Source organism: Dendropsophus ebraccatus, chromosome 10, assembly GCF_027789765.1.
Source record: "Dendropsophus ebraccatus isolate aDenEbr1 chromosome 10, aDenEbr1.pat, whole genome shotgun sequence".
In the NCBI taxonomy this organism is placed as follows: domain Eukaryota; kingdom Metazoa; phylum Chordata; class Amphibia; order Anura; family Hylidae; genus Dendropsophus; species Dendropsophus ebraccatus.
Genome location: NC_091463.1, coordinates 68293766 through 68321061, shown reverse-complemented (window position 1 = coordinate 68321061; position 27296 = coordinate 68293766). Strand labels below are relative to the sequence as shown.

The following is a 27296-nucleotide window of genomic DNA, read 5'->3' as shown; positions in this document are numbered from 1 at the left end:
GCCTGCTCATAAATGTTATCTGACAAGGAGAGTTATACATTGTAAAGGCATGTTTGCAGGGAGGCCACTGTATTGCAGGCCATATGCCTCATTTTTTTTCTATTGAAGATTATAATAGTACAACGAATATGAAACATTCCAATTCACACATCTGAAATGAGATCCAACAATGTAATATCTACCTGGATTAATACAACATATGAATATTGTGGAGAAAAGGAAGAGCAAATGTGAAAATAAAAAAGAACAAGTGAACAGACTCTTAATAGTGTGACAATTTCCCAAAAAATATTAGGTTATATGTCTAGCTGTAGACATGGGGATAAACTTAGGTGGAAGAGAGAAGAGTGAGGGATGGGAGAATGAGAATACATAAATAAAAAAGATAAATCCCACTATAAGGGTATGTTCACACTGAGCAAAATAGGCAGAATTCCGCCTGCCTTAGTGTCAAACAGTGTGTCTATGGGAGGGCTTGTGCGCCTCCGCTCTCTGCTTAAAGAAATGACATGTCAATTCTGTGAGTGGAGAGCCACAGAGAACAGAGGCGTGTGAGCCCTCCCATAGAGAAACTGAGGCAGGCAGGATTCCATAGCGGAGAGCTCCTCCGCGGTATTCCGCCAAATTTGCTCAGTGTGAACATACCCTAAGGGTATGCAGCCCTAAGGGTATGTTCACACAATGTATTATTTTTTAAAGAAAGTTCCGCTATTTTCAATAAAAACAGCAGCCGTTCTTAAAATCAATGCAATGCCGTCGGTTCCATGCACGCGCCTCACCGACAACGGCTGTTGTTGAGTGTGGCCGTGCAAAATAATGATCATATCAATTAATAACAGGCGCTGTTCCACAGGAACATGTGTGTGAACATAGCCTTAGAAGTCATAGGTAACAATCAAAACACTTTTGACATGTCACACAGACAGTTTGGATCAGATGGGGTCCCAGTGCCGAGACTTCGACCAACAGCTAGATATAACCAGGAGAACATTCCCACTATTATAACAACCATTTAAAAACCCTTAACAGATGGAGAGATGCTAATAATAATTAAAAAAATTAAAAAAATTACCCTATGATAAACATCACTTACAGAGTGACCCGGCCAAGATGGCGTCTTACACAAAGAAGCGTGTGAGCCAGGAGACTTGGTTATCCGGCACAGATGTTCCATCCACTCCTGGCAGTCCTGACTATTATTGCAGTAGATTACAATGCGTTCCATCATTTGACCTGAACGGAAAGGTAATACTTTATATAAGAACATTTAATTTAGCGCAAATGGTTGTTACATAAAATGTACATTAGCCATTTTATTGGATTGGATTTGTACTGTGCATATTGTTCCCATTCAGAGTACTTAATGCTGTCATTTTCAGCTAAAATAAGTGATTATATAAGTAATTGTGGTCTATGGTACAATTTCTATATTCAAGACAGCTGTTATATACGCAGCCATTTTGTAAGATAAACTCATTTTTATCACATTGTTGCACATCATTTTTATGGCTATACCACTGGATTCTTCACTATACTAAAGGCTACTGTAAGGACACTTTGCACAGAGGGGCTATGTTCACACATAGTATTTCCATCAATCTTTTGTCAACCAAAACCAGGAGTGGGTAGAAAGCATAAAAACTAAGCAAATCTTACCTTTATAATTTTGCCCTGTAAGTTCCACTCCTGATTTTGGTTTTAAAAATACTGACCAAAAGACTGACGGAAATACCATGTGTGAACCTAGCCAATGTTTTATTGTTCATTAGCGTATTGAATGCAAATTAAAGCGACTCTGCACCCAAAATCTGCCCCCTCAAAGCGTTTGTACCTTTGGATAGCTGCTTTTAATCCAAGATCTGTCCTGGGGTCCGTTCGGCAGGTGATGCAGTTATTGTCGTAAAAAACTACTTTTAAACTTGCAGCCCCGTGCCCAACCGGAGTATCTGTGCCCTAACTTTGCACCACCCCTCCGTCCCTCCTTCCCACCCTCTTCATCATTAGGAATACCACTGGAACATTTTTTCCTGTCTGAACATTGCACAGGTGTCTTAACGATCCAGCTCATGTGTCGTGCTGACACAGGTGGGGAATAGGAGGCAATCTGCCTGGAGCATTCCTAATGATACGGAGAGTGGGGAGGAGGGACAGAGAGGTTGTGCCAGCCTAATGCATACACAATCCAAGCCACAGCCATTGGGCCCGGGGCTGCCAGTTTAAAAGTTGTTTTTTAGGACAATAAGTGTATCACTTGCTGAACCGACCCCAGGACAGATCTTGGATTAAAAGCAGCTGTAAGGTACAAGTGGTTTTGGGGGGGTCAGATTTTGGGTACAGAGTCGCTTTAAGCATTAAATAGTTGTCATTTTAAATTTCTTTATTATTTTGTTTCTTCAGAACCTCTACAGGTCCTTCTCCTAGCTGTCAGTCCTTAAAAGGAACCAATCACTAAAAAACATGACTGCATCTATAAATAAGTTGGTATACAGCCCTCGGCACTGTTATCAGCCACATAATTGCTGTGTTATGAGCGTTCAATCAGGCCTCCTTGGGCACAACAATGCCCAGGGAGGCCCCTCTGTGACGCTGCAGGCACCTATTGGACGACACTCCCAGGGAGGGGTGATTACCGAAGATGCTTCCTGCCACCAGTGACTATTTAGCTGCCAAGGACCGCCTCAATGGTAACATAGGTAGGATTTACATATGGTGTGAGACATTTACAAAGTGCGTTTTTGAGCCATATAAGTAACATTCATGCTGGGGGCTGTATACCAACATATAGATGCAGTCATGTTTTTCTACTGATTGGTTCCCTTAAAGGAGAAGTCCTTCGAAAATGTTTATTAAAGTATTGTATTTTCCCCCAAAAGTTATACAAATCACCAATATACACTTATTATGGGAAATGCTTATAAAGTGCTTTTTTCCCTGCACTTACTACTGCATCAAGGCTTCACTTCCTGAATAACATGGTGATGTCACGACCCGACTCCCAGAGCTGTACGGGCTGTGGCTGCTGGAGAGGATGATAGCAGGGGGACACAGGGCACTGGAGGGACACTGAGCATCCCCCTGCCATCATCCTCTCCAGCAGCCACAGCCCGCACAGCTCTGGGAGTCAGGTCGTGACATCACCATGTTATCCAGGAAGTGACATCACCATGTTATCCAGGAAGTGAAGCCTTGATGCAGTAGTGCAGGGATAAAAGCTCTTTATAAGCATTTCCCGTAATAAGTGTATATTGGTAATTTGTATAACTTTTGGGGGACAATATAATACTTTTATAAAAAAAATTGCCGGACTTTTCCTTTAAGGAATAAGAGAAAATAGCAATAGAACATTTTCTATTTCTGACAGGCTCTCTACTCTCCACTTTCTGTCTCTCAGTATAAGAAGAGCATGGACAGTGGGGACAGAATTTGGACAGTGGGAAGCGCATACATGGAGGGCAGCTCACACAAGCTGTAGATATGCACCTCCAGCTCCATTATGTTATAAAAATGCAAAAACATTATTCAATCAAAGGATAGATGCAAAAACTGTTTTGACAATACACATGCTTGTTGGCTGCATGCTGTTTGTTCACATATCAGGTCTATGTGGATTAGCTGCATACATAGAGGTCATTGTTAGCTGCATATGGACATACCTGTGTACTGCAAGTCACACAATGGGATTCTGTAGGTGCACTCCCCAAGATAATAAGGCTTGGTCATCACATTTTCACACCATTTCTCAACAATATATGCATTATTCATGCGCCATTGGCCTTCTGTTACTATTCTGATATTAATAAAATAAAATGGAATAAAAACTCACCTGAAATCTCAAAGGCATTACAACATGTATCAGTCTCCTCCAGCTTTACCACTAACATAGCAGTCAGTGGTAATTTCCCCTAAAAAAAAAAAAAAAAAAAAAAAAAATTGGATAAGAGAAGATGCACATATATGACAGCTATAATGATGGGGTTTGGCAGAGACAGTTTTGTAAAAGAAATCCCAGCTATTAATCACGGAGACAGCCATCCTCTGTGCTACTAACATGTGATGCAAATTTATGTCTGTAGGGGTTTATTTTGTTCGTTGGTGCATCTAGCGCCTGAAGACAATGACTCAGGGTTTGGGTAAGATGTTGATTAGCAAGACATAAGGATCAACATAAGGAAATGCGCTATGGCCAATGGTCATTGTAACCAGAATTCACTTTTTCTCTTCATGCCTATATTACCGATGACACGCAAGATTTGTGTGGTCAATAACGGTTCCTATTGCTTCTCCATTATAGTTATATAGCGATCAGGGATATTGCAATAAGAGAGCAGACTACTATTTAAATGCATTGCTTTCTAAGCTTTTAATCTAGAACATAACAGAAAAGTCATTGCACTAGGTTTTTCTTCCTGTATTTTCACCTCATTAATTGTAGCCTTAAAGGGGTTGTCCAGCGAAAATCTTTTTCTTTCAAATCAACTGATATTAGAAATCTATATAGATTAGTAATTTACTTCTATAAAAAAAATCTCAAGTCTTCCCATACTTATCAGCTGCTGTATGTCATGCAGGAAGTGTTGTTTTATTTTCAGTCTGACACTGCTCTCTGCTGACATCTCTAGTCGAGACAGGAACCCTGTCTCGGTTTTATATGAATCCCCATAGAAAACCTCTCCTGCCCTGGACAGTTCCTGTTTCGACGGAGATGTCAGCAGAGAGCACTGTGTCAGAGTGAAAATATAACATTTCCTGCATGACATACAGCAGCTGATAAGTATGGGAAGATTTTTTAATAGAAGTAAATTACAAATCTATATAACTTTCTGACACCAGTTGATTTGAAAGAAAAAGATGTCTTAGCCAACACTTACAGGTGTTCTAGTTCCTCTAGAGATCGAAGGTTTAAGAGGCTATTGCACTCCTTAGTGTTTATGCGGCTTTTACAAACATCACCATACTTTTAGTAGTGGCCATGAAAGGTACTGCAGCATTGTCCCATTCAAGTGATCAGGACAACACTGCCATGTACTGCCGCTAAAAAAAAAAGTATGGTGATATATGTACAAGCAGCAGTAACTAATAAAGAGGTTGGGGGTCTCAATTTTATAGAATCTCTTCTAGGGCTTGTTCACACTGAGGAATCAGCACTGAATTTCAGCGTTGATTTCTCACTGAAAATTCCGCCCAAAAATATAGTGCAGAGCCAAACTCCATTGAGTTCAATAGAATTTGCTCTCTGCAGTTCAACCAGCGGAATTTCCCGGCGGCAAATCCGCTTTCTGCCCGAAGAATTGACGTGTTAATTCTTCTGGCGGATTGAATTAAGCAGTGAGTTTCTGCTCTGAAATTTTTCAGTGCAGAATGGTCACGGAAATTCAGCGCCAGATTGGAAAAAAAAATAATTTGATTAAATGAAATATAAATTTGCGAGAAATTCCACCAGAGGCGGAAGAGTTTCCTCGCGGATTCCGTGGCAAATTCCTTGAGAACACTTTCCACGCTGATTCCAGTGTGAACTGACCCATAGAAAATCCATATTATATATCCGCCAGTAATGCATTACACATATCCTTATAAAACCCCTGAAATCCTCTTCTATTTCAGCTGAAATGGTCAATGGCTAATTGTAAATAACATTTATCTATTGTATATAGGCTTGTCTGATATCCTGAATAGACAGTAGATCCAGGTGAGGCTCTTTTCACACTGCCCTTAATGCCTCGGTGATGAACTCAGCCCACCTCGCTTTGCCAACTCTGTTTGACGCATTGAATGCGTCACTGATCTCCTCTCAAGAGAGAAGTGTGAACAAAGCCCAGGTCAGATTAAGGGGAAACAGCACTTTTGAACCTCTTGACGCATTTCAGAGATGCGACCTTCATAAAAGGTTAAGTGACCTAGTTTGTTATCTGTATAGATTTTAATAGCAGGCAGAGGGATTAAAAGTTGATCATGAACACAGCATTCCAGCTATTTTTTTTTTTCTACAAACAGTGCTTGATCATCTACTATTAAAAGGACTCTAATAGCAGATCCATGCATACAAACCTGCTGTTATGCATTTGTAGCATTGGAGCCTCGGATTCCAACATCATGATCTTTATCTTCCCACCTGGCACCGTTTTTGAGCAATTTGCTGCAAAGGAATTGTGTAAAAGTGCCCAGTGTTCCCCACCCACCGCCTCCATGTTCTCCTCCTACTCATGCATATTCAGGATGCATAAGTGGTCCCGTCTTCCTGCTTAAATGAAATCTCATGCAGTAGCGTACAGGAGCCCCCAGTGTGCCAAAGGGGCTCATTTACATAATTCCTTTGGAGCAAAATACTTAAAAACGGCAACACGCAGGAAGAAGGGAACAAAGGCGCTGGAATCAGATGCTCTAACAGTCCAATCTTTTGGATTAATCTGCTGTTTGTTTCCCTTTAAAGAAACTTTCTTCTTCTGAAAAGGTTCGATAAAAGAAGAAATCCGGTGATTGGCAAAAATTCTGCAGCCTACAGGGAGAGGGGGGAAACTGATTACAAGAAGGCACTTACCTTTCCTCAGGCCCATGGTGAGTGTCAGGGCCAGCCACGGGACACCCGCTGGGTTCCAGGATCTCCACGTCACAACCTGGCTGATGGACTGGCCGCTCAGCCAGTCAGTGACTGGTGTGGGACGCCGCTCCAGTCACTGATTGGCTAAGCAGCAAGTTCTGCAGCCGGGACAGGCATTTTCCCCTGAGTTTTGACATCATCACAACTCGGGGGAAAATTATTTCCGGCGGGGGTCCTGTGGCCGCTTCCACCGCTCTCCCTGCAGGCTGCAGGATTTTAGCAATCACCGGACTTCTCCTTTAATGCAGCCAGCACTTTCTATTATGTCAATGACTGTTGTTTTAAACAACTTCTCCCCATGTGATAGCCTAGGTCATTCCTAAGGTATTTGTACATCACTTCATTTACCAAAAAGGACTATTTAAAAACAGAGTTTTGACCACAATGTGTTTCCATTGCAATCCGCTGTCCACTTCTTGCCCTTCGGCTCAGTCCATGTCTAGTAACAGAGCGACCAAGAGGGAACACAGGAAGCTACTCCCATGCTAAAGAAAAGAAAGTCTGGACTGGATGCAGGCAAGCTGAGTCTGTCTCCCTCTTCCAGGTAAATCAAGGCTTTCCCCTCATCTCTTACAAACTATGAAGTTTTTAGGCATTTAGCTTCACCATCATTATTAGCAGCAACAGCAGTTCTGTGCTTAGGCCAACCCTCTCCTTTTCTGTGACGCTGCTGTTTCTATCCTTTCTGTTCACATAGCGCCTTTCAAAACTAGTGCATCATTAGTTCTTCCTTCTCCCTCCACGTCGTCTAGTAGTGTACTGTGTAAATTATCTCCTAGCCGAGCGCCAGCATGTTCAGCTCAGTGCACTTTCACCAACACTGTCATTGCATAGCAGTAAAAAAACTCTGCTGTGATTGGCTAGACTACTCAGGGAAAGGAAGTCACTGTGTGTGTGCGTATGACAAACAGTCCAACTCTGGATCTTAGGGGCTCAATAACAGCAATGAAAGTGCTAGAACTACCATGTCTTTTTAGTGCTCTGAAGGGTTAATCCAACAAAATTATGCAGGTTTTTTTTTTTAATCTGTATGGAGAAGTGGTGAGGGTGGAGTTTCCATATACACCATTGAATTGCTACTATCTAAGTGAAGCAAGTGATAGGTCAGTGTCATAGAAATGCAGTCTTTTACATTATAATTTCCCTGACTCCCACTGCAGTCTCCTGTGAATTTCTGTGAGATGCATTTTAATGCTGCTCTTCCTGCCTACTGCTTGTTAAAGGTTTACCCTATCAACTCTTACAAGCAGGAGTCAGTGTGAAGCAGTCTCCAATAGGGTGCACTGGAGATTCTGCATACAGCACATAGCAGAGACAGGCAGTAAGAGTCATAGGAGCTGTATAACTGCAGTTAATTATTACATGGACTTGTCTACTATATCACTGCACTCCTGGTCTTTTAGATAGGACATTCAATATATGGGGGGGGGGCAATCAGAGGAGAAAGGATGCCAGTATTTTCATCAATGCTGATGTAATGATATAGTTCACAGGAGGTATTGCACAGAAGACAGACTGACACAGGAAAGACAGCTCTGGACTGATGGTCTGCCGGAGACCACATCACAAAAGGTGCAATAATGAAAGGTTCAAAATGTATGAATGGGTATGTGTTAGAATGAAACAGATTACACAGCTAGAATATTGGTGAAGAGTTAGAATTATATTTATAAACACTCAACGTACCTATGAGATTTCATGTGATAGGACGTTGTGATAGGAGGTTGATCCAGGGATTGCTCTAATTGACATTTTGGACAGTTTGAATTTTTTTCCCTATGATGGGGCAATTGGCATCTGCCTTAGAGGGTTTTTGCCTTCTTCTGGATCAACACAGTAGGGTTTCTGTAGGCAGAACTTGGACTCTTATCTTATTTCAACCTTATTAACTTTGTAATGTGGCTCTTTAAGAGATGTTGCTCAGTTACCTATAACTAGTCACGTGTCTGTCTCATGTATGCTACAGCTGAATGCAGCCATTGTGAGTACCTGTACCCAAATCTATGTGATCTGCAATGAGAGGCAATTATATGAAGTAAATACAAAGAGTCACCCACAACTATCTACAATACCTGATAAATGAAGCCGCTCATCCGTGGACTGGCAGACAGCATTACAAGTGCATTTGGAAACAACATAAAATAGCGCTCTTCTTTTTCCTTGATTAGAGAAGAAAGATAACATACAATCAGTGTCAAAGAAACAGACAATTGATCAGGAAGACGCTCAGCACTGCGCCAGAATACAAATTCCTACAAAGACAGCGGCCGTCCCGGGGAGATTTATCATTTAGCTGTCTGGTGTAACTACACTGAAAAATGGCATTCAGCATGAAAGGCGATTAATGAGGGTCCGGGCCATCTTTTCCGAGACAAATGCCTTTTTAATCCCCATTCTTGGGACATTTTAAGCTCATTCCAAGAATTGCTAACAATACTTGCCAAAATGCTAATTCACATAAGCCTTGTCTTCTTTATGCTTCTCTATACACAGGAACATGCTGGGAGGTTAAAATAATCTCCAATAATAATTCAATGGCTGAAATGCTTAGACTTAGTAGCAATGGATGTAGCCTATAGGTGGCAGCACAGAATCTGGAAGATTTTGGTTACGTACCTCCCTTGCTCCATATTGGACCATAACCTGTGACATATACACAACACTTCCTAATGTCTTAATGTCTTCTCCTTCCAAAAACTTGATAGGCTCAGAAAGGATCTGTAGCTCCAGCTGCTTCCGCTTTCGCAGGTCCTGACATTGTGCCTAAAACATACAAGGCAATAATATAGCTGGTTCACTGTATTCACATAGACTATATCACTGATCACTGATGTATGACTAACCAGCCTGTCATCATCTGTTCTTTCGTGTTGTCAACTTGCCTCCAACATTTTATTTATAAAAAAAAAAACTTTTCTGGAAATTCAGCTGCCTGGAGTCTTTGGGGCAGTCATGGAGTCAGCACTGTAAGGCTGGCCATACTGTACATATAATGGTAATGCATGGCTAAAAGGGCCAATTTTGGCCATTGTCTGTAAATTATGCATGTCAACTGTTTACGATGGCCTACAGGCAACTGCACTTAAAAAAAAAAAAAAAAAAAAAAAAAACAGTGCTTGGTATGGTCGGCCAAAATCAGCTCATCATCTACCACTGTGTCCAAGTGATCTGCCAGTTTAGTTTATAGGAATGAGACCTTGGGACTTTAAATGGTCATATTGTACCAATAAAGTGTATGGCCAGTGCAATTCCAAGCACGTTCCTGTTCTTTGATTTACATTCCCTACTGCAGCATCAGCCCAAGTAGCACTGAAACGCAAGCAAAGAGGAATGTCATGGTAATCTGCCCTGGTCGATTGACCCCTGTCATGGCCAAAACCACTGTGTAGCCCCAGCCTCACAGAAATGACTCCATGATTAAGAATCAATGTCTAATAATGGAATAATTAAGCGGTTCTTTAATGATGCAATGTGTTTCAAAGGTGTACTACCTTCTTCATCAAACATCTGTTGCCTGATGAAGGTGATGCGCATTTGAAACGTGTTGTATCAATAAAGAACCGCTTATATCTATCTGCTGGTTTCTGTGCCCAGTGATTTCCTTCATTCAAGTCCAAGGTCCATCGAGCAGGTCTGGTCCAAAGGAATTTGCACCACTAGGATCCAACAATCTTCTCCACTGCTGGTTTGCTGTATCTTCACCGCACTACCTTTAAAAAATATCCAGACGGCGAAGGCTTTAGTCCTGCCGATTTACATGTGCTAAGTAGTATAGTAGTCATGCCTACCATCAACCGATCCAGGTGAGTGTGAATTGTTAAGAATATGTGTGCATTTGCTCAGCAGGATTAATGTTTTGCACATCCAGTGCCACTTTTGTCCTATATATATTCTAATAGGAGAATTGATATTGACATGATCATAGTACCAGTAGGTTTGGGAAACATTTTACATAAATTACATCATGGTGTAGCAGTCCCCTTTAAATATGCAGATCCCACAGAACAGTTGAGGGTAGAAGACATGTTACTCCTGCCCCTTAAAATGTGGACTTATTAAGTGAAATTATTTGTTTGTTTAAATATGTTTAGTTTAAAACTTCACATTGAAATACACAAGGGCAAAATAAACTTACTGGCACCATATTACAGTCCAAAATGTAAAAATACTAAAAAAAAATTAAAAAAAATTGCAGCTCACATTGAGAAAGTGACCGTTCCCAGAAGGGTTAAGCTGATTGCAGAATAAATGAGTGGTTTCTGGCATTGTAGTGATTAGATAACCAATGACATTAAAGATAATTCATGACTGAGACACTCAACCAGCTATGGAGAAGCGTTCAATCATATACAACTACACATCAGCCCATTCTATCATTCTCCACATCATCAGCTCATTAGATGCCATGCAGTGCTGATTCATCTGCTATGCCGCTCTTCTTGGTGAATCGCCTCCTTGACATTCTGGAGCCAATGTTACATTTGTACTGTAATAAACTATTGAATTGAAAGGACTGGCAGGCTATTTACCGTTAGCAGGTAGACTAATATATATATATATATATATATATTATAATAAGGTTTCCGTTGTAGAATGTTAAGAAAATTGAAAAGAGTACGTTACATTTTTAATTTCACAGATAAGCTGTCCTTTCATACACATTCAGCTGCTGGCAACATCGACCTTTCTGGATTCACCTATAAATATGCATGTTCATGTTGATTGAGTGTGCAGGTTTATTTCCATAGGAAAAGAGAAATAAGGGGTTATAACAAATCTCCTTACAGAAAAATATAGGGGGCAGGTTAAAGATCCAAACCGTGTGACTGGTCTTACACTGGCAAGTAACGTAGGGGGTGGTCGGCCATGATCGGTGACCAAACATATTTGAGTCTATAACTATCTTAAATTGTCTAGGAATTAGATTTTTTTTTTTTTTTGTTACAATATGAATATTTGAAGGTGCAAAATATTTACTCTCACCAATTATAAAGGGATGGACTATTCCAGAGATCTGCCAACATTTTATTAGATGGACACACCCCCTAAAAAATTTTTTTTTTAATCTTATGTACACATAGGTATATAATTCAAAGTGAACCTGTCACTGTATATATATATATATATATATATATATATATATATATATATATATATATATATACACACATACTCCAGAAAATAAAAAGTTAATGCTTGCCTTATGTACGCTGTCCATTTTGGCTCGATTACTGCAGTCCAATTAGAGCCCCATTGTGCTGCTAATCTCCTGCATGTCACTTAGTCAGTGGGCGGCCCTTTTTCAGAAATTACATTTGCTAGAGATGAGCAAATCAGAATCTTTTAGCTTCATATGAAAAAAAAAAAAAAAAAAAATCTGACATGGGCTATGTTCACACAACGTCAAAAATAGAGAAAAGGCGGACAATTTTGCATTAAAAAAAACGTTTGTTATTGCCACGATTTAATTGACTGCAATGCAATGCATTGAAGTCAATGGGAAGACAGACGACCAATGCACACAATGTATTAAATAACGGACGTTTTTTACCGCGGACGTCAAAATAATGAAGATGATCATTATTTTTGGACATCTTTTGCAAACAGCGGACGTTTTTTATTAGCTGTTCACACACAGTTTTTCTTTTGTCAGCGTTCTTTCTCCATTTTTACTATTAATTTCAATAGACTTTTCAACTAAGCCGCACCCAAATGGCAATTAGTAACTTCAAACTAGAATAGCGTACCAATAGCCGTCATTGCACTAAGGGAAGGTCAGGCTGCTAAACGACGTCCGTTATTTCAGACTCAAAATGACGGACGTCATTTTAAACGGAACTGAAAAAAAAACGTTGTGTGAACATAGACACAGAGAGAGAGGATAGACTGCGTGGTAGTATGTCCTTCTCCACTCGTTTTCTTGATTGGTCACAGTCTGAACTCTCAGACCTCAACCGATAAAAACATTTCCACTTGCCTAACATTATTAGCCCATGAAGCTTCTGTTTCTTTTGTTTTTTTTACAACCATTCCATTGTGCCCAGGAGCAGTATTGGTTGTCACCCAACTTTTACATCAATACCTGCTGACACAAAAGACTTTTTGGGGAAAAAATCATAACTGTAGACGGAATAGAGCAGTTTGCGGCTTGCTAGCCATATAGGAAAACCCAGAGACGTGCCAGTCATGTCTAAACGGGTAGAAGATTGCAGCAGCAGAAGTCTCTCTGCTTTGTTATCTGCACAATCACACTTTCCAGCACTCCTATTTTCTGAGAAACACGCTTGTCCTGTGAACACAAGGCAGCCATCTGAGAGATGCAAGTTGCGGTTTTTCTCACTAGAGAACCCAACCTCATGGGGGAAAGAGCATTTCTTCATACAAGGGGCAATCCCCCTTGGTGTTACCTTACCCAGTATTTGTCAGTTTATGAATTTCATGTTATATGAGTGTAGAAAATGAGACTAGCTGTTATACAGGCACACGTAAGAACACACATACACTGCACATAGGAGTGCTCAGTTAAAGGACATAAGGTTATTATGGAATAGGGGTGCCATGGAGGAAGGCAGCAAAGAGCACCCAACAAGCTCTTGCTCTAGCAGACTTGAACCATCCATATAAAGAAAAATACTGAGTTAGAGGACTAGTACAGGTAACTCTCGCCTGGTACAGTTGTGCAGACAACAGGGGCACAACTCTTGTGATAGCATGAAACAGACTGCATATCCACAAGGGGACAATAAAAATAGACACAACTCCTTCAAACACGTAATAGGTCTGAGGACAATGGACAGTGGAGAATAAACATGGAGAATGAACAGTGGACGCAGGTCGGACGTTCATTCTTCAATGTCCATTGTCCTCAGACCTATTACGTGTTTGAAGGAGTTGTGTCTATTTTTATTGTCCCCTTGTGGATATGCAGTCTGTCCACCTGCTCCTGCTATACCCGTTACGTGGTCGAGGGAGTTGTCTCTTGGAACCGTCCATGTATTACCAGGACAAGTGGATGTGTAATGGCTAACACCTGTTCATGTAGAGGATGGTGCAACAATAATTTAACAGAGTGAGACAATGCATATATCTCATGCGGGCTTTACTAGAAAGAATTACTTCAAGTTTGGCAATTCCATTAAAGGAAGCCCTTTATTTTAGTATCTACATTGACATATAAATAGGTGCACACGTCTTGACAAATACTTGTAAGCTGGTGGCAATATTGCATCAATAACTCACTCTCTGCTATGGCAGCAATAATTCAGTCTCTATCTCCTGTACTATCTGCATAATATCCACAGTCTTAGTCCTTTGTAAAACAGATATACATCTACCGACTCTCTAAACAAGCACTAACTTGCAGGTCCTACTTTACGGCCCAACACGTAAGGCCCTGCAATGGTGGGGAACCAGTTACCTTCCTTCACCAAAGCTTCAGCATCTGCATGGCCTGCAGCCTATTCATTGGCCAATTGGCCAGAGTTCAAAATTTTAGGTTTGCCCCATGTTGGGAAGGTAAGGAGTAGGGGTAATGATGGGTTTCCCTATACCCCCAGGAGGAATACTAATAAAAGCAAGTGACAAACTTTTTGCTAACACCTTTGTTAAACTTTAGTAATTTCACACGTACCGACTCGCAGCGTTAAGAACGCTGCGAGTCGGCTAGGTCCTGGCAGATCACTTTCACTACATACATGTAGCTCCCGCTCTGTATACATTACCTGTCCTCACTGCACAGGCTCCCGGCGTACTGCTCTCCCGCCTGGCCAATCAGTGTGTTGCCCTGCCACAGCCACTGATTGGCCGGGCGAGCAGTACGCCAGGACCCCATGCAGCGAGGACAGGTAATGTATACAGAGCGGGAGCGGAGCAGGAGCCGGGCGGCAGCTGAAGGGGTTAAGCGGCCGGCAGAATTACATACACGCAGCGGTCGTTCAGACAGCTGTGTGTATGTAGTGAAAGTGATCTGCCAGGACCTAGCCGACTCGCAGTGTTATGAACGCTGCGAGTCGGTATGTGTGAAGCTACCCTAAATGGGTAATTCAGGGACTGAATGTTGTGTTCAAATGTAGCTAAATAAATAAAACAAACTCTAATTACCTCCCCTGATTCCCTGCCATTATGACTATACTTCCTGGACTTGGTCGCTACAACGGGAAGGGCTTGTTTGGCCAATAAGAAATTGAAGCAGGTCACCGATGCGGTGACTGGCTAAGGGTACTATTACACGGAACGATAATCGGCCGAATTGGCCCGATTCGGCCGATTATCGCTCCGTGTAATAAATGCAACGATCAGCCGATGACAACGATCATCGGCTGATCGTTGATATAGGTTAGACCCTATTTTTGTCGGGCGCCGACCGCGCACCGTTACGTGTAATAGCGATGCATGGCCGGCGACTAACGATATACATTGCCCATCCACGTTCCAGGGCTGCTCCTGCCGTCCGCTTCTCCCGGGGTCCCGCGCGCGCTGTAGCTTCACAGCGGCCTGTCAGCTGATAGGCCGCTCAGCCAATCACAGGCCGCGGCGGTCCCGCAGAAGCAGCCCTGGAACGTGGATGGGTAATGTATGCCAGTTTAGCAAGGGCTGCAAGGACATCGGTAACAATGTCCTTGCAGCTCTTGTCAAACGATTATCGGGCCGTGTAATAGGCCCAGTAAACGAGCAATGATCTAGCAGATCGGCGGTCGTTTACAGGTATTATTGGGCCCTGCTCGGCCCATGTAATACCACCCTAAGCCTGCATTACTCCATGTCATGACTGACACTCAGAAGTGCTGAGCAAGGGATCAAGGAAGACGAGTACAAGGACAACCCTTTAGGAATCAGCATGATGGCAGGCATTGTTATGGAGTTACTGTGGCAATTAAGGGGGTTATCCAGTGCTACAAAAACATGGCCACTTTCTTTCAGAGACAACACAAATCTTGTCTCCAGTTAAGATGTCGTTTGCAATTAAGCTCCATTCACTGAACTGAGCAGCAAAACCCCGACCAAGCTGGAGACAAGAGTGGGGCTGTCTCTGGAAGAAAGTGGCCATGTTTTTGTAGCGCTGGATAACAGTGCAAGTCTTGTTTCAATAGAATACTCAAACAACACAATAGAATTCAATAGAATACTCAAATAACACAAAGACATTATCAGCCATAATAGTCGATGACTGGCCAATTACAACCGATAATCGCTTTGTGTAATAGGGCCTTTAATAGCCGTGACCAGCTAGAACAACTGCAGTCAGGGAAGATGTCAAACTCAGAGTATCCCATGATGCACCAAATGGCTCTGTATTCAGCACACATTTATTTTTTATATATCAGAGTCAACGCCACGCGATGGTAACAGTGTAAACAAGATTGTTATAAAGTTCTCAGAATAATTTAGCAACTTTACCTTTAGGTAAAAACTTCTTCACAGAGAAGCAAGGTTTCCACAATTACACAAGGCACCGTATGAACAAGTTAATATACGTTTTCAAGTCACATCTTTCCATCAAAGACCAATTGTCAGTGCGTGAGGGAATTTTTATTTTTAGGTTCAATAAATATACAGAAAACCACAAGGTCTGACTGGAGAGAAAGGAAACTCCACCCACATAACATACACAAATGGGAACTCTTAGACTCGCAGCATGATTGGCACGACATGTATCATCCATGCTGGATTAGTCACTTTCCAGGACACACAATAGTCCATGTGTTATCAGTAAATGCAAACAAAGAACCAACTCAAACATAAGACAAGGTTATACTGCTGAAACCACCTGATAAGACGGAGGATCAGTTATTATAATGGAAATGTATGAAATGATGTGGGCTTTGCGGCATGCAGACATCTGCCTAAATGTTCTTCTAGGGGGATGAAAAAATATACATATGAATATATGGATTACATGGGGTTCCTCTAAGACAAAGTTGGTTTGATGTTGGCTGCCATTCACTAGATACAAGTAGGATCGGGGAGCGCTATTTAAATGTAACTTTTATTATTAGTTGGTTAAAAATCACTGTAAACCCCCATCCCTGGTGCCCTAACATGAGTAAAATAGCAGTATTTTAAGCTTATTTCATAAGTTGTATATATTCTAAAGCGCAGAATAAAAACGTAAATGAAATATTTGTAAAAGAACAGCGATCAAAATTAGAGAACACTTTCAGTTAACTTTTCACTTTTCACCGACTCTGCAAAAATGTCCAAAGTGACTGAAACCCTCCGGCAGCAGGTTGTCAAGATGAAGGACAAAGGGGTGACCCTATCAACCATAGCAAGAGAAGTTGGTTGTTCCAAGTTTGTGATTTCTAGAATATTGCATCTTTCAAACTCATTCAAGTCCTCCAAAGCGGCTGGTCGCCCGCGAAAGACAAATGCAAGAGAGGACAGGAGAATGCAGAGATTCTCCCGGATTGTTTCAACACTGCAGCTGGAATCGCTTTTGGGCTGAACAGCCACTCTGCAGACTACTTATTCAGTTCATTTTAGTAAGGAAAGCAAGTTTAATTTATTTGGGTCTTATGGGAAACATTATGTTTGTCGACAAACCGGGGAAGGACTAAAACCAAAGTGTGTTAAGAGGTCAGTGAAAGTTGGAGGAGGAAGAGTCATGGTTTGGAGAATGTTTTCTGCAGGAGGAGTTGGATCTCTCATACAGCTACATGGTAGAGTGAATACAAGTGTGAACTAGAATCTTCTACATCAACATGTGGTTCCTTCCTTGCGTTCATCACTCAATCAGCCAGCAATTTTCAATGCCCCTTGTCACACAGCAATACGAGTAAAGCAGTTCCTTTAAACTGAAAACATTAAAACAATGAAAAGGCCAGGCCAGAGGACTGATCCAAACCCAATAGAAAACCTCTAGAAGATTACTGGTGCCATAACAGTCACAGAACTTTGGACTAAAATGAAAGAAGAGTGGACCAAAATCCCAGCAGAGCAATGTGAGAGACTAGTGATGTCCTGTGGCCGCAAATATGTTAAGTCATTCAAAGCAAAGACCAGTACACATCCTTGTGATTGGTGACTCTTGTAACCTTCAGAAAATGTAGTTGTAATCTTTCTCGGTGCTACAGTCATTTCTGTTCTCTAATTATGATCAACCTTTATTTTTTTTGTAAAATACAGGTTTTATACTGTTATACTTTGGTTACCTTGTAAAACACTATTCTAGTGGCATGGTGTACCCCTTAGAAAAAAAATCCTTCAAATGTTTATCAATGTAGATTACATTATTTCTGAAAAAAATCGATTGTTCATACATTGTTCTCTAATTTGGATCGCCAATGTATATGCAAAAAAAAAAAAATTCTCCAATATAACTGCAAGCTCAATCATAATCAAAACAGCAACATCTGTACTGGAAATGAAAAAAAAAAGAGGCAGCTTAAAGGGGTTTTCCAAAAACAACACATCACCTATCCACACTATAGCTGACAATTGTCTTATTACTGTGCACCCTTCCAATCACAAGAACAGCTCTATACCCCAATCTGATGGAGTGGTGATCAGGCATGCACTGCTGCTGCTCTATTCAGCTCTATGGCACTGACAGAGATAACTGAGCACTGTTTTATGATAGATACATACATACTGTATATAGTATTGTTAAATAATACACAAATACATAAGCAAACCTGACGGCATCATTTTCTAAGAACTTTTACCAGCACGGTTTATTTCCATTCTTAGTTCATGCAGCCATTACTGAAAGTTAGAAAATTGTACTATTTGCTCTACAACTTTTTATTGGAATGACAACCTTTCCAATCAGAAGGGATCTGGTACTATCACAGCTGGGCTTAGGAGAATGTCACATTCCCTGAAGCTATCTTTAAGGCATAATAAGGTTTTTATTCTTCCCTGTGATGAGTGACTGCTCCAGTGTTCAGTAATAAGCAGCCTTATATGTTCGGGCTACATACTATGTGTGCTACCATACAATGCTCCATTGGGTGCTATATACATAAATCCTATATGCCTCCTATGAAATCAGGGACATAGTAAAGAACAGTAAAGGCTTCGTGCAACTCTATGGGTGCAACGTGATTCAAGTAATATGTTATGCTGGTAATTAATTGCTGTCAATTTAATTTGATAATATAAAAAATACAGTATACAATAAGTTTGGCAAAAATTAAAGTTTTTCTTTTTAACTAGCCCTTTAGACTCTCGTACTGTCCTGTCCAGCAGGACTGATGTACAGGGCTCCACAATGAGAATTGTTCAGGAAGAGAGGAGACGGGCTGCTACAGCTTAGCATGCCTCTCCGACTGTTCCTCTGAGTTAGAAACCAGCGATAATATAAGTTTACAAACTGCAGCCACAGTATACAAATGTACTGTCGTTCCTTTCGGAGCTGATGGATTGCCTTTAAATGGTCATTGTCATTCCAATAGTACAAGCTAAATATTACAAGAAAATTTGTAGTATATCTTATCAGAGAAAATGCTTCTTCTCCTTTTTTAGGTCTTTTCCTGCCCCTCTCAGAAAGTTTTCCAAGGAATTAGATTACATGCTTTCAATACATGTCTATAAAGAGTGCGGGGGCAAGTATTAGATTGAACATTAAGCACGCAATTATTAGATTTAACTCTAATACAAAGTTGATTTGTGGCTTAGACTTCTCAGTACTGCTCTAAAATATCCTCATTGCTGTTGCTGATTCTAAGGGTGTGCTGTAGAGATATATGGGAGCAGGATTCCCTCAACTGTGTGTACAGTGTATGAGGACATCATGGCGGCTTGTCTCCACTCACAAGCTCAGGGACAACTGGAGCATACAAATGTAGTCTGCAGGGGGGAAATCTGGTGAAAAGTGCCATAAAAAAGTTATATAATGGCTAGGAAATGTGTAACTTCTCAAGTCCAGGCATGTGATAGCTTATCATGAAAAGTTATCTGGAACGAATAAACCACTTCTGCAAGTGTTCTGTTTTGTAGGCAATATTCTGGCAACTGGCAACTATTGGGCTGCAGAAGTAGTTACTACTATATACAGTATACTGCTATATAAGCAGAATATTATAGAATTACTATAGAGGGAATTGGGGAGTTTTTCCTTAGGGTCCTATTACACGGAGCGATTTTAAACTATTAACGATAAACGATCGCAAATGAGAAGTTTATTGTTAACCTGAAATCGTTCACTATATTACACAGAACGATGGTTGTTAGTTACGATCGTTACTACGGTCGTTATTGCGATCGTTTCTATGATCATTTATTCCTTCTGATCCCAGCAAAACAATGGACAATGTGCAATTACACCGAACGATTAGCGAAAAAATGCAGAACTTGAGCGAATGAATGTGGAAGTACAGCGAACGATTAATGATAATTTTAGGTTCAGATCTAAATCAAAGATCAACAACATACGATCGATTTTTCAATCGTTGCCTCCAATCACACAGAACGATTATCGTTTAAATTTGAACAATTTAATGATTTTTTGCGCAATAATCGTCCCGTGCAATAGGGCTCTTAGTCAGACATCCCCTCACAATGAAGGTCAGTATCCAGCAGTGTTTTACTCTATGTAAGTGGAGGAATGTCACCCATGAGTCACTCTGCTCGGAGACCAATCACTATATATAAACATGTGGCTTGTGACGACAAAGTCTTCTTACCACAAGAGCCTTGAATGATGCAGTGCTTCGCAGAACATCTTTATAATCTGGATGTGCTTCCTATAACAAGAAAAAAAAAAAAGAAACATTGCTATTGTTTAGTTTTTCCTACTAATGGAGACATGATAATGTGTAATTTAACATATAAACCACTATCCCCATATCGTCACATACAATTAAAGGTGAAGTCTGTTGATTAAAAAAAAAATAACCAAGCACTACCTACCTATCCCCGTGCCCGTGAAGTCTACCCCAGCCGCTCCCAAAACCACGCCGGAAGGCATTCCCCCCCCCCCCCCCCCCCCCGAGTAGTGATGGCATCACAACTCGGGAAAAAAATGCCCATCCCAGCTGATGGACAGCCCACTCAGCCGAAAAGTGACTGGAACGGCATCCCGCCCTAGTCACTGACTGGCTGAACGGGCTGTCAATCAGCCGGGTCGTTACGTCGCCTGAGAAGAAGATTCCAGAGGCTGGCAGGGGTCCCAGAGCAGTGATCTGACACTGGACAAGCATGGGGACGGGTGAGTAGTGGTGGTTATCATGTGTCTCCCCCGACTTTACACCCACCCCCCACCCCCCTGGCATTTTTCAAAAATCATTGCAGTGCCAGACTTCTCCTTTAATTATCCCATTTATACAATGAAGCAGATAAAGAAGCTTTCTATAAAGCCTTATCCCACCTGGGGTTCTGAATGGAATATGCAAGATCACCAAAAACTGTACAGAACACAATTGGCACAGAAAGGCCCTTTATTAGTTCTTCTGAACACGCATACCCCGACTTGTTAAAACTTTTCACAGGTCTCTACAACTTGTAAAAAAAAATATTCTTTAAAGTGACAGGTACGTTTTAAATCACACTGCCTAATAGAGAAGATCAAGTAGTATAGGGATCGGAAAGATTGTCTAAACTTCTTATCTCCTTGTTATCGTAAAAGGTGAGCATCGCAAACTAGTTTTATCTACTGCAGACCGTACGTTTAAAAAAAAAAATTGCAGATATCCAGAAACTTTAAACAGCTTTTGTCACATTCTTTTGGCTGAGGAACGGGCCTCATATATCTTATAACAAATTGAGCCTGTCAGAACGCGAAGCAGGGCTGCACTCGCTGTGTATCGGAGGATACAACTTGGCAGCCTTAGGCACGTGAAGGACTGGATCTTGAATACAAATAGATTCTACAATTCAGCATTGGAGAAGTAGTTTGCAACTCCTTTGGATCGGGGAGTACTACACCACACGGGACATTGAAGTCTGCCACATCTCATCAAACAGAGCTTGTTACTGTGAGATACAATCACTTGGAAGGCAGCTTAAAAAAAAGTATAAACTACTAGCCTGTATCTCAAGGTAGATGCCTTTCTAGGCTATGCCTACTTTTAACTGGGAAGAGTGATCAAACTTTTTGCAGAATGGATATTAAAACACTGGGGGGAGGGGGTGGGCAAATACAGATAATTCTTATGGGGGGGGGATTCCATTTGGGTTCCCAGCACTATCCTCAATATTATTAGATCTAAAATGTCTGCAGCAAGTCTGGTGCACTTGTGGAGGTGAAGGAAAACTGGTTTTGGGGTTTCTTTGAAAAGAAATATGTGACTCAACACTGCCTGTAAGAGGCTTGAAGGGGTTTTCTGGCCTTTTCTCAAAATTACACAGGGGTAAGGAAAAGGAGTACAAAAAACAAAACAAAAAAACATTTTCACCCCTTTGCTTACTCCTGGACTAGTGCGTTGCTGTTTCTCTAGGGTCTCCGATATTGTCTTCTTATACACTTAGCGTAAGATACTGCAGTCAACTGTGTCATTTTGCTCCTGTGCAATTTTGGGAAAAGTCTGCAAAACCCCTTAAGGCTAGGACTACATGGTGACTTTGGTGGAGTGACACAAAGATCACAGTGCTGAGCTGCAATGTTGTACAAAATATTTCAGAGAGACATATCAAAAGTTTTTATTGTTCAGACAGTAGAATGAGTGCAGAGATGACAAACATGCTGTGTGTTTCCTGCTCTGTCTCTGAGACCTCATAGATTTGCATTTTTAGGCTGGGTTCACACTATGTATATTTGAGGCTGTATTTGGTCCTCATGTCAGGTCCTCATAGCAACCAAAACCAGGAGTGGATTGAAAACACAGAAAGGATCTGTTCACACAATGTTGAAATTGAGTGGATGGCCGCCATATAACAGTAAATAACGGCCATTATTTCAATACCACAGCCGTTGTTTCAAAATAACAGCAAATATTTGCCATTAAATGATGGCCATCCACTCAATTACAACATTATGTGAACAGAGACTTTCTGTGTTTTCAATCCACTCCTGGTTTTGGTTGCTATACAGCCTCACAAATACAGCCTCAAATATACATAGTGTGAACCCAGCTTAAGTCTGTCTAGGTCATGTGACATGGATCTGGGAGTGCAGATTCCAACATTGCTGAAGACTGTAATTACTCTTAAAGGGTTCTTGCCTTTACTGGTCCCCGCTTGAACGCTACAGTCGCTACCTGTCTCTGCAGTGACAGCCTGCTCAGCCAATCGGTGACTAAAGTGGGACAGCCAATGGCCAGTGATTGGCTGAGCGGGTTGCCACTGCCGAGACAAGTCCTTCTCAAAAGCATTGACCAAAACACTCAGTGGGGGACCTGAAGATGTGACAGGTGGACCCCAGGGGAGCATGGTTAGGTGAGAATTGGATGCTTATTACTTTCTATGCAACACCTGCACTATATAAAAAAAATGTAATTCCCCGAGTAGCCCTTTAATTGCCTAATGGCTTCAGATGAAACAGATAGAATAAGACAGAAAGGCCTATTTTTATCAAATGGTGAACACATGTGGACGTGTCCAAGAATATGGTGAAATACAGAGGTTAATGGAATCACTCACATAAGAAGCCTGGTATAATAAAGTGAACCTAGAAGGCACAATAGAGAGAATAACAATATGATTCTGAGAAGTTCAATAGGTGGTCACCAGGGAAGATGAGGGGTAGAGAGGGGGTTATTTCCCTTTCAGGTTTACTTTTTCACCTTCTTGTTATTGTTTGTAGGAGATAAAATGGGATTAGAGGGGAAATGTACGAACAACATGGAGAAATGCTTTCTGAGAAATGTATAGTGATTGTATTATGCTTCAACCTATACTGCTTGGCTCACCTCTGACATAGAAGTCCATATCTGTCTACACATCTGCGTACCTGTCATAATAAAGAAAAACTTTTAACATGTTAAACAGACATGTCAAAAGTTTTGATAGGTGCAGGTTTTACTACTGGATCAGAAACAAGAGCAGGGGGACACATGGGTACCAGTCCCCTCTATCATCCAACCAGCAACCTCCATGATATAATAATGGGTGCTGAGAAGCTACATCGACAGCCAGAGGCATGCATTTTATTCCCTTCATGCTACAAAATTCCATTTAACAAACATTTTTGGTTTCTCAAAATTTTACGAACTGAGATTTATACACATAAAAAAGAGCCTCTGTTTATCTGTCTGTGCTTTCCCAATGTCCTCCTACGGGTCTCTGCTGTCTACCACTGATTACAGCCACCTCCAACAGTGCATTTTTTTGTTAAAATTTTTGTCCCTTCATATAAAAATTAGAATAAAAACATGTAGCAGGTTTCTTTAAAGGGGTAGTGCGGCGTTTAACTTTTATTCATGAAATAACACACATTACAAAGTTATACAACTTTGTAATGTGTGTTATTTAGGTGAATGGCCCCCTTCCCCGTGTTCCCCCCACCCCAAAAGTGTTGGTGCATTTTACTTATGTGTTCGCTGTCGACCCCGGCCGCCATCTTGTGTCGACGACGTCATCTTCGGGAGGCCGGCCGAAACGCTCCAGCCGTCCCCTCATGCCGCCCCCACCTCTGCCGCGTCATCAGCTGCTCAGCTGCGATTGGCTGAGCACAGTTATGCTCAGCCAATGAGCAGCTAATGGTGCGGCAGAGGGGGGCCGGCATGAGGGACGGCTGGAGCGGTTCGACTGGCCTCCCGAACATGACGTCGTCGACACAAGGTGGCGGCTGGGGTCGACAGCGAACATGTAAGTATAATGCACCAACACTTCCAGGGTGGGAGGAAAACGGAGAAGGGAGCCATTCACTTAAATAACACACATTACAAAGTTGTATAACTTTGTAATGTGTGTTATTTAAGACACATTAGAACTCTATGTGCCAATTGCAGGCATACTGCCAGAGTTCTAATGTGTCATGCAGGAACCTATTACAGTGGTACCTTGGTTTAAGAGTAACTTGGTTTAAGAGCGTTATGGTTTAAGAGCTCACAGTTTTTCAAAATAGTGACTTGGTTTAAGAGCATTGCTTTGGTTTAAGAGCTCCCTGTACTAGGTGGGAGCGCGAGTGGGGGAGGGTCATGGTCTGCATAATGTGGTCTACAGCCCTGTACTCTGACCCAGGAAGTCTCCCTCACCTTCCAAATCATAGCAGATCCACTTCAGGCTGGGGCTTACACCAGAGGACAGGACTGTGGAGGTAATCTCTCCATAGCTGTAACCCCTCTCTCCCCGGACAGAGAGTGCTGCATGTATGTTCCCACATCTGCCCTGCTCATTCCTTCATACTCCCTGCAGTCTCTGTCAGCCCTTGTGTTTTCCATCCTCTCCATTACTGTACAGTAATTTATAGTATCACATATTCTGCTGTTTCTGAATGTTTGTTTCATCTGTTTTACATGTTATTCAGAATAATAAATCATTATTTTTGGGGTGTGGAACCAATTGCCTGCATTTCTATGATTTCTTATGGGAAAATCTGCTTTGGTTTGAGAGTGGATTTGGATTACAAGCACAGTCCCGGAACGAATTATGCTCGTAATCCAAGGCACCACTGTACATTTTTTTTTTTCGTTCTAATTTTTTTAAAATATTTCTTCCCTTGAAGGTATGTTTAAACGATATATACAAAAATTAGAACAAAAAGAATTGCTAAATTGTTGCTGCTTGGGATGCTAAGGAAAGTATAATTTTCACTCACTATTAATTCCCTTTCCTTTAGTCTACAGCAGCAGCACATATATTTCCCACCTAATAAAACTCTTACACAGCAGACCCTGAGGATTGTTTATTTTAACTGTTAGAAATACACAGTGAGGCTATAACATAGCAAATGTTATATAGGCCGTGCAATTGAATTGTTAGCTGATATCATCTGTCCTGTCACTGCAGGAAGTTAAAAATGGAATTTACGGGGAGTAAAAATTACACTTTTATCGCTATTTAGTGTTGCTATATTTATTCACTTAGTGGTTAATACTACTGATAAGGCGGAATTCTTTTACAATATTCAACTGACTATGATATTGAGAAATATGTTCACCTTGTCTTAAAATTTTTGTAAACAAATGGAAAAATTTTAAATTTATGTAAATTTGAAAAATTTTATAAAAACATTTAAAAAATTGTGACAATCGAATAAGGTTAAAGAGGCATCAAATAATTTACTCATCGATCTTTGTATCATCAAAAGACTGATGTATAACTAGATCAGCGTATACTACTTCGGCCGTGCACATTTTATCTATCTGTAGAGTAAACTTAATAACAAGCTTTCAAGTGTTAGGACGAAGATATCAGAATAAAGCAGATTGCTGAGTGCTGGGGAAAAATCAGTGCAGTCTTCTAAGTTTTGTCTCCGCGGTTTCCTCATTTACACTGGGAAATTGCAGCGATGTAAGGCGGTATGTACATTATTCTTATGTAAATAAGGCCGTTTATGTAGAAATATTCTCCGCGTCATTCTGCTGACTGAAGACTAAGCCATTTTCATGCCGAGCGTCTCGCTATCCTAAATTTGTGTATAGAACAATTTCACAGCTATATTTTTTTCTGCGGCAGTAAATCAGATTCGGAATGTCTTTCCTAGAAATGACAGCTTGTCACGGCCTATACATGCCTATAGGCTATCTGTAACATAATATTCGATAAAGCCAGGAATTTCCTATCCTATTCTACAAAGAGTGAGAAATCTATTGCCTTAATAATACAAGCGCAGGAGCAGACTTCTACATGTATATTTAACTAGTATCATAGTAAGCAGAGATATACTCAGAGATAATACATTGCAAACAGTACCAGCTCCCCCGTTTTTTTTATTCGTGAGAAAGAATAATTTATGTTTTATTAATAATCCTTACACTTTTCCCGGTAGTTCACTGGCTCCCCATATGGCATCCTATAAACTAGAAGATGAGTAAAAAGATATATGAAAAAAAGAAGAAGAAACCAAAATTGATCTAATCTAAGGTTTCTCTGCACGTCTACATGTTACATGTCCTATATTGGTGACTCTTGAGATATACTATGTGATTGATGTATCTACAGTATATCACAAGTCATTGGAGGAAAATGAACCTCCTGTTATATCACATTGGTATATAATAGAGGATTCATATGCTCAGGTTTGACTCTGGAGGTCAAGGATGATCAGATCTAAGTAGAGTTTATATTGCGATAATAAATGTCAGTAGGATAATCTGTATATATACTGTAGCTCTCACTGGGCGGTCTGTGAGCGGATGACTTCTTCTCACTATTGCTTCTGCAATGGCTTAGAAGAGGACATTAGCATGGTGTATTACTAGTGTGGTATGCAGCAGAGTCTGTGGCGGATGGACCTACAGATCAGTTTTTATCAGACTGTGGTGACATCCATGCTGGCATTACTTTTGGCTTCTGAGGAAGTTGCTGAGATAACTTCATTATATCATGGAATATTGAGGGAATTTATCATGCTGCACGGAAGGCGTAGACAACAAAAAAGTAGTTCAAACCGTGACCATTGGGGCCGGTAGGCACAGCTTGATTTCAGTGACAGCGCATGTGGATCTCCAATGTGCCAGGATTTATGTAGACAGTCTTATAGTGTACCCTGGTTTTACCTGACCCGAGCTGCTGACAGTGTCATTTAGGTGACAGTGCCCTGGTGATCATATTACCAATGTGTAATGCATCATTGGAGGTGATCTTAATTTTTGTGGCTCAGCATTCATGCCGCACTCTGGCACGCCTCACCACTCCTTCCTCCTCACCCTTCTCTGTA

The 27296-nt window shown here is 41.1% G+C and overlaps 1 protein-coding gene across 3 annotated transcripts in view; it reads right to left on the bottom strand.

Annotated features, from left to right (window-relative positions):
* ARHGEF6 (Rac/Cdc42 guanine nucleotide exchange factor 6) overlaps positions 1–27296 on the bottom strand; it is a 100654-nt gene that overhangs the window by 25958 nt on the left and 47400 nt on the right. For all 3 annotated transcript variants that reach the window (XM_069943112.1, XM_069943110.1, XM_069943111.1), the window contains 5 exons: positions 20221–20280; positions 9212–9358; positions 8668–8754; positions 3824–3902; positions 1094–1233 (listed from right to left, as the gene is read on the bottom strand). In XM_069943112.1, coding sequence (XP_069799213.1) covers positions 1094–1233; positions 3824–3902; positions 8668–8754; positions 9212–9358; positions 20221–20280 — 513 coding nt within the window. The remainder of the gene's footprint in view (positions 1–1093; positions 1234–3823; positions 3903–8667; positions 8755–9211; positions 9359–20220; positions 20281–27296) is intronic.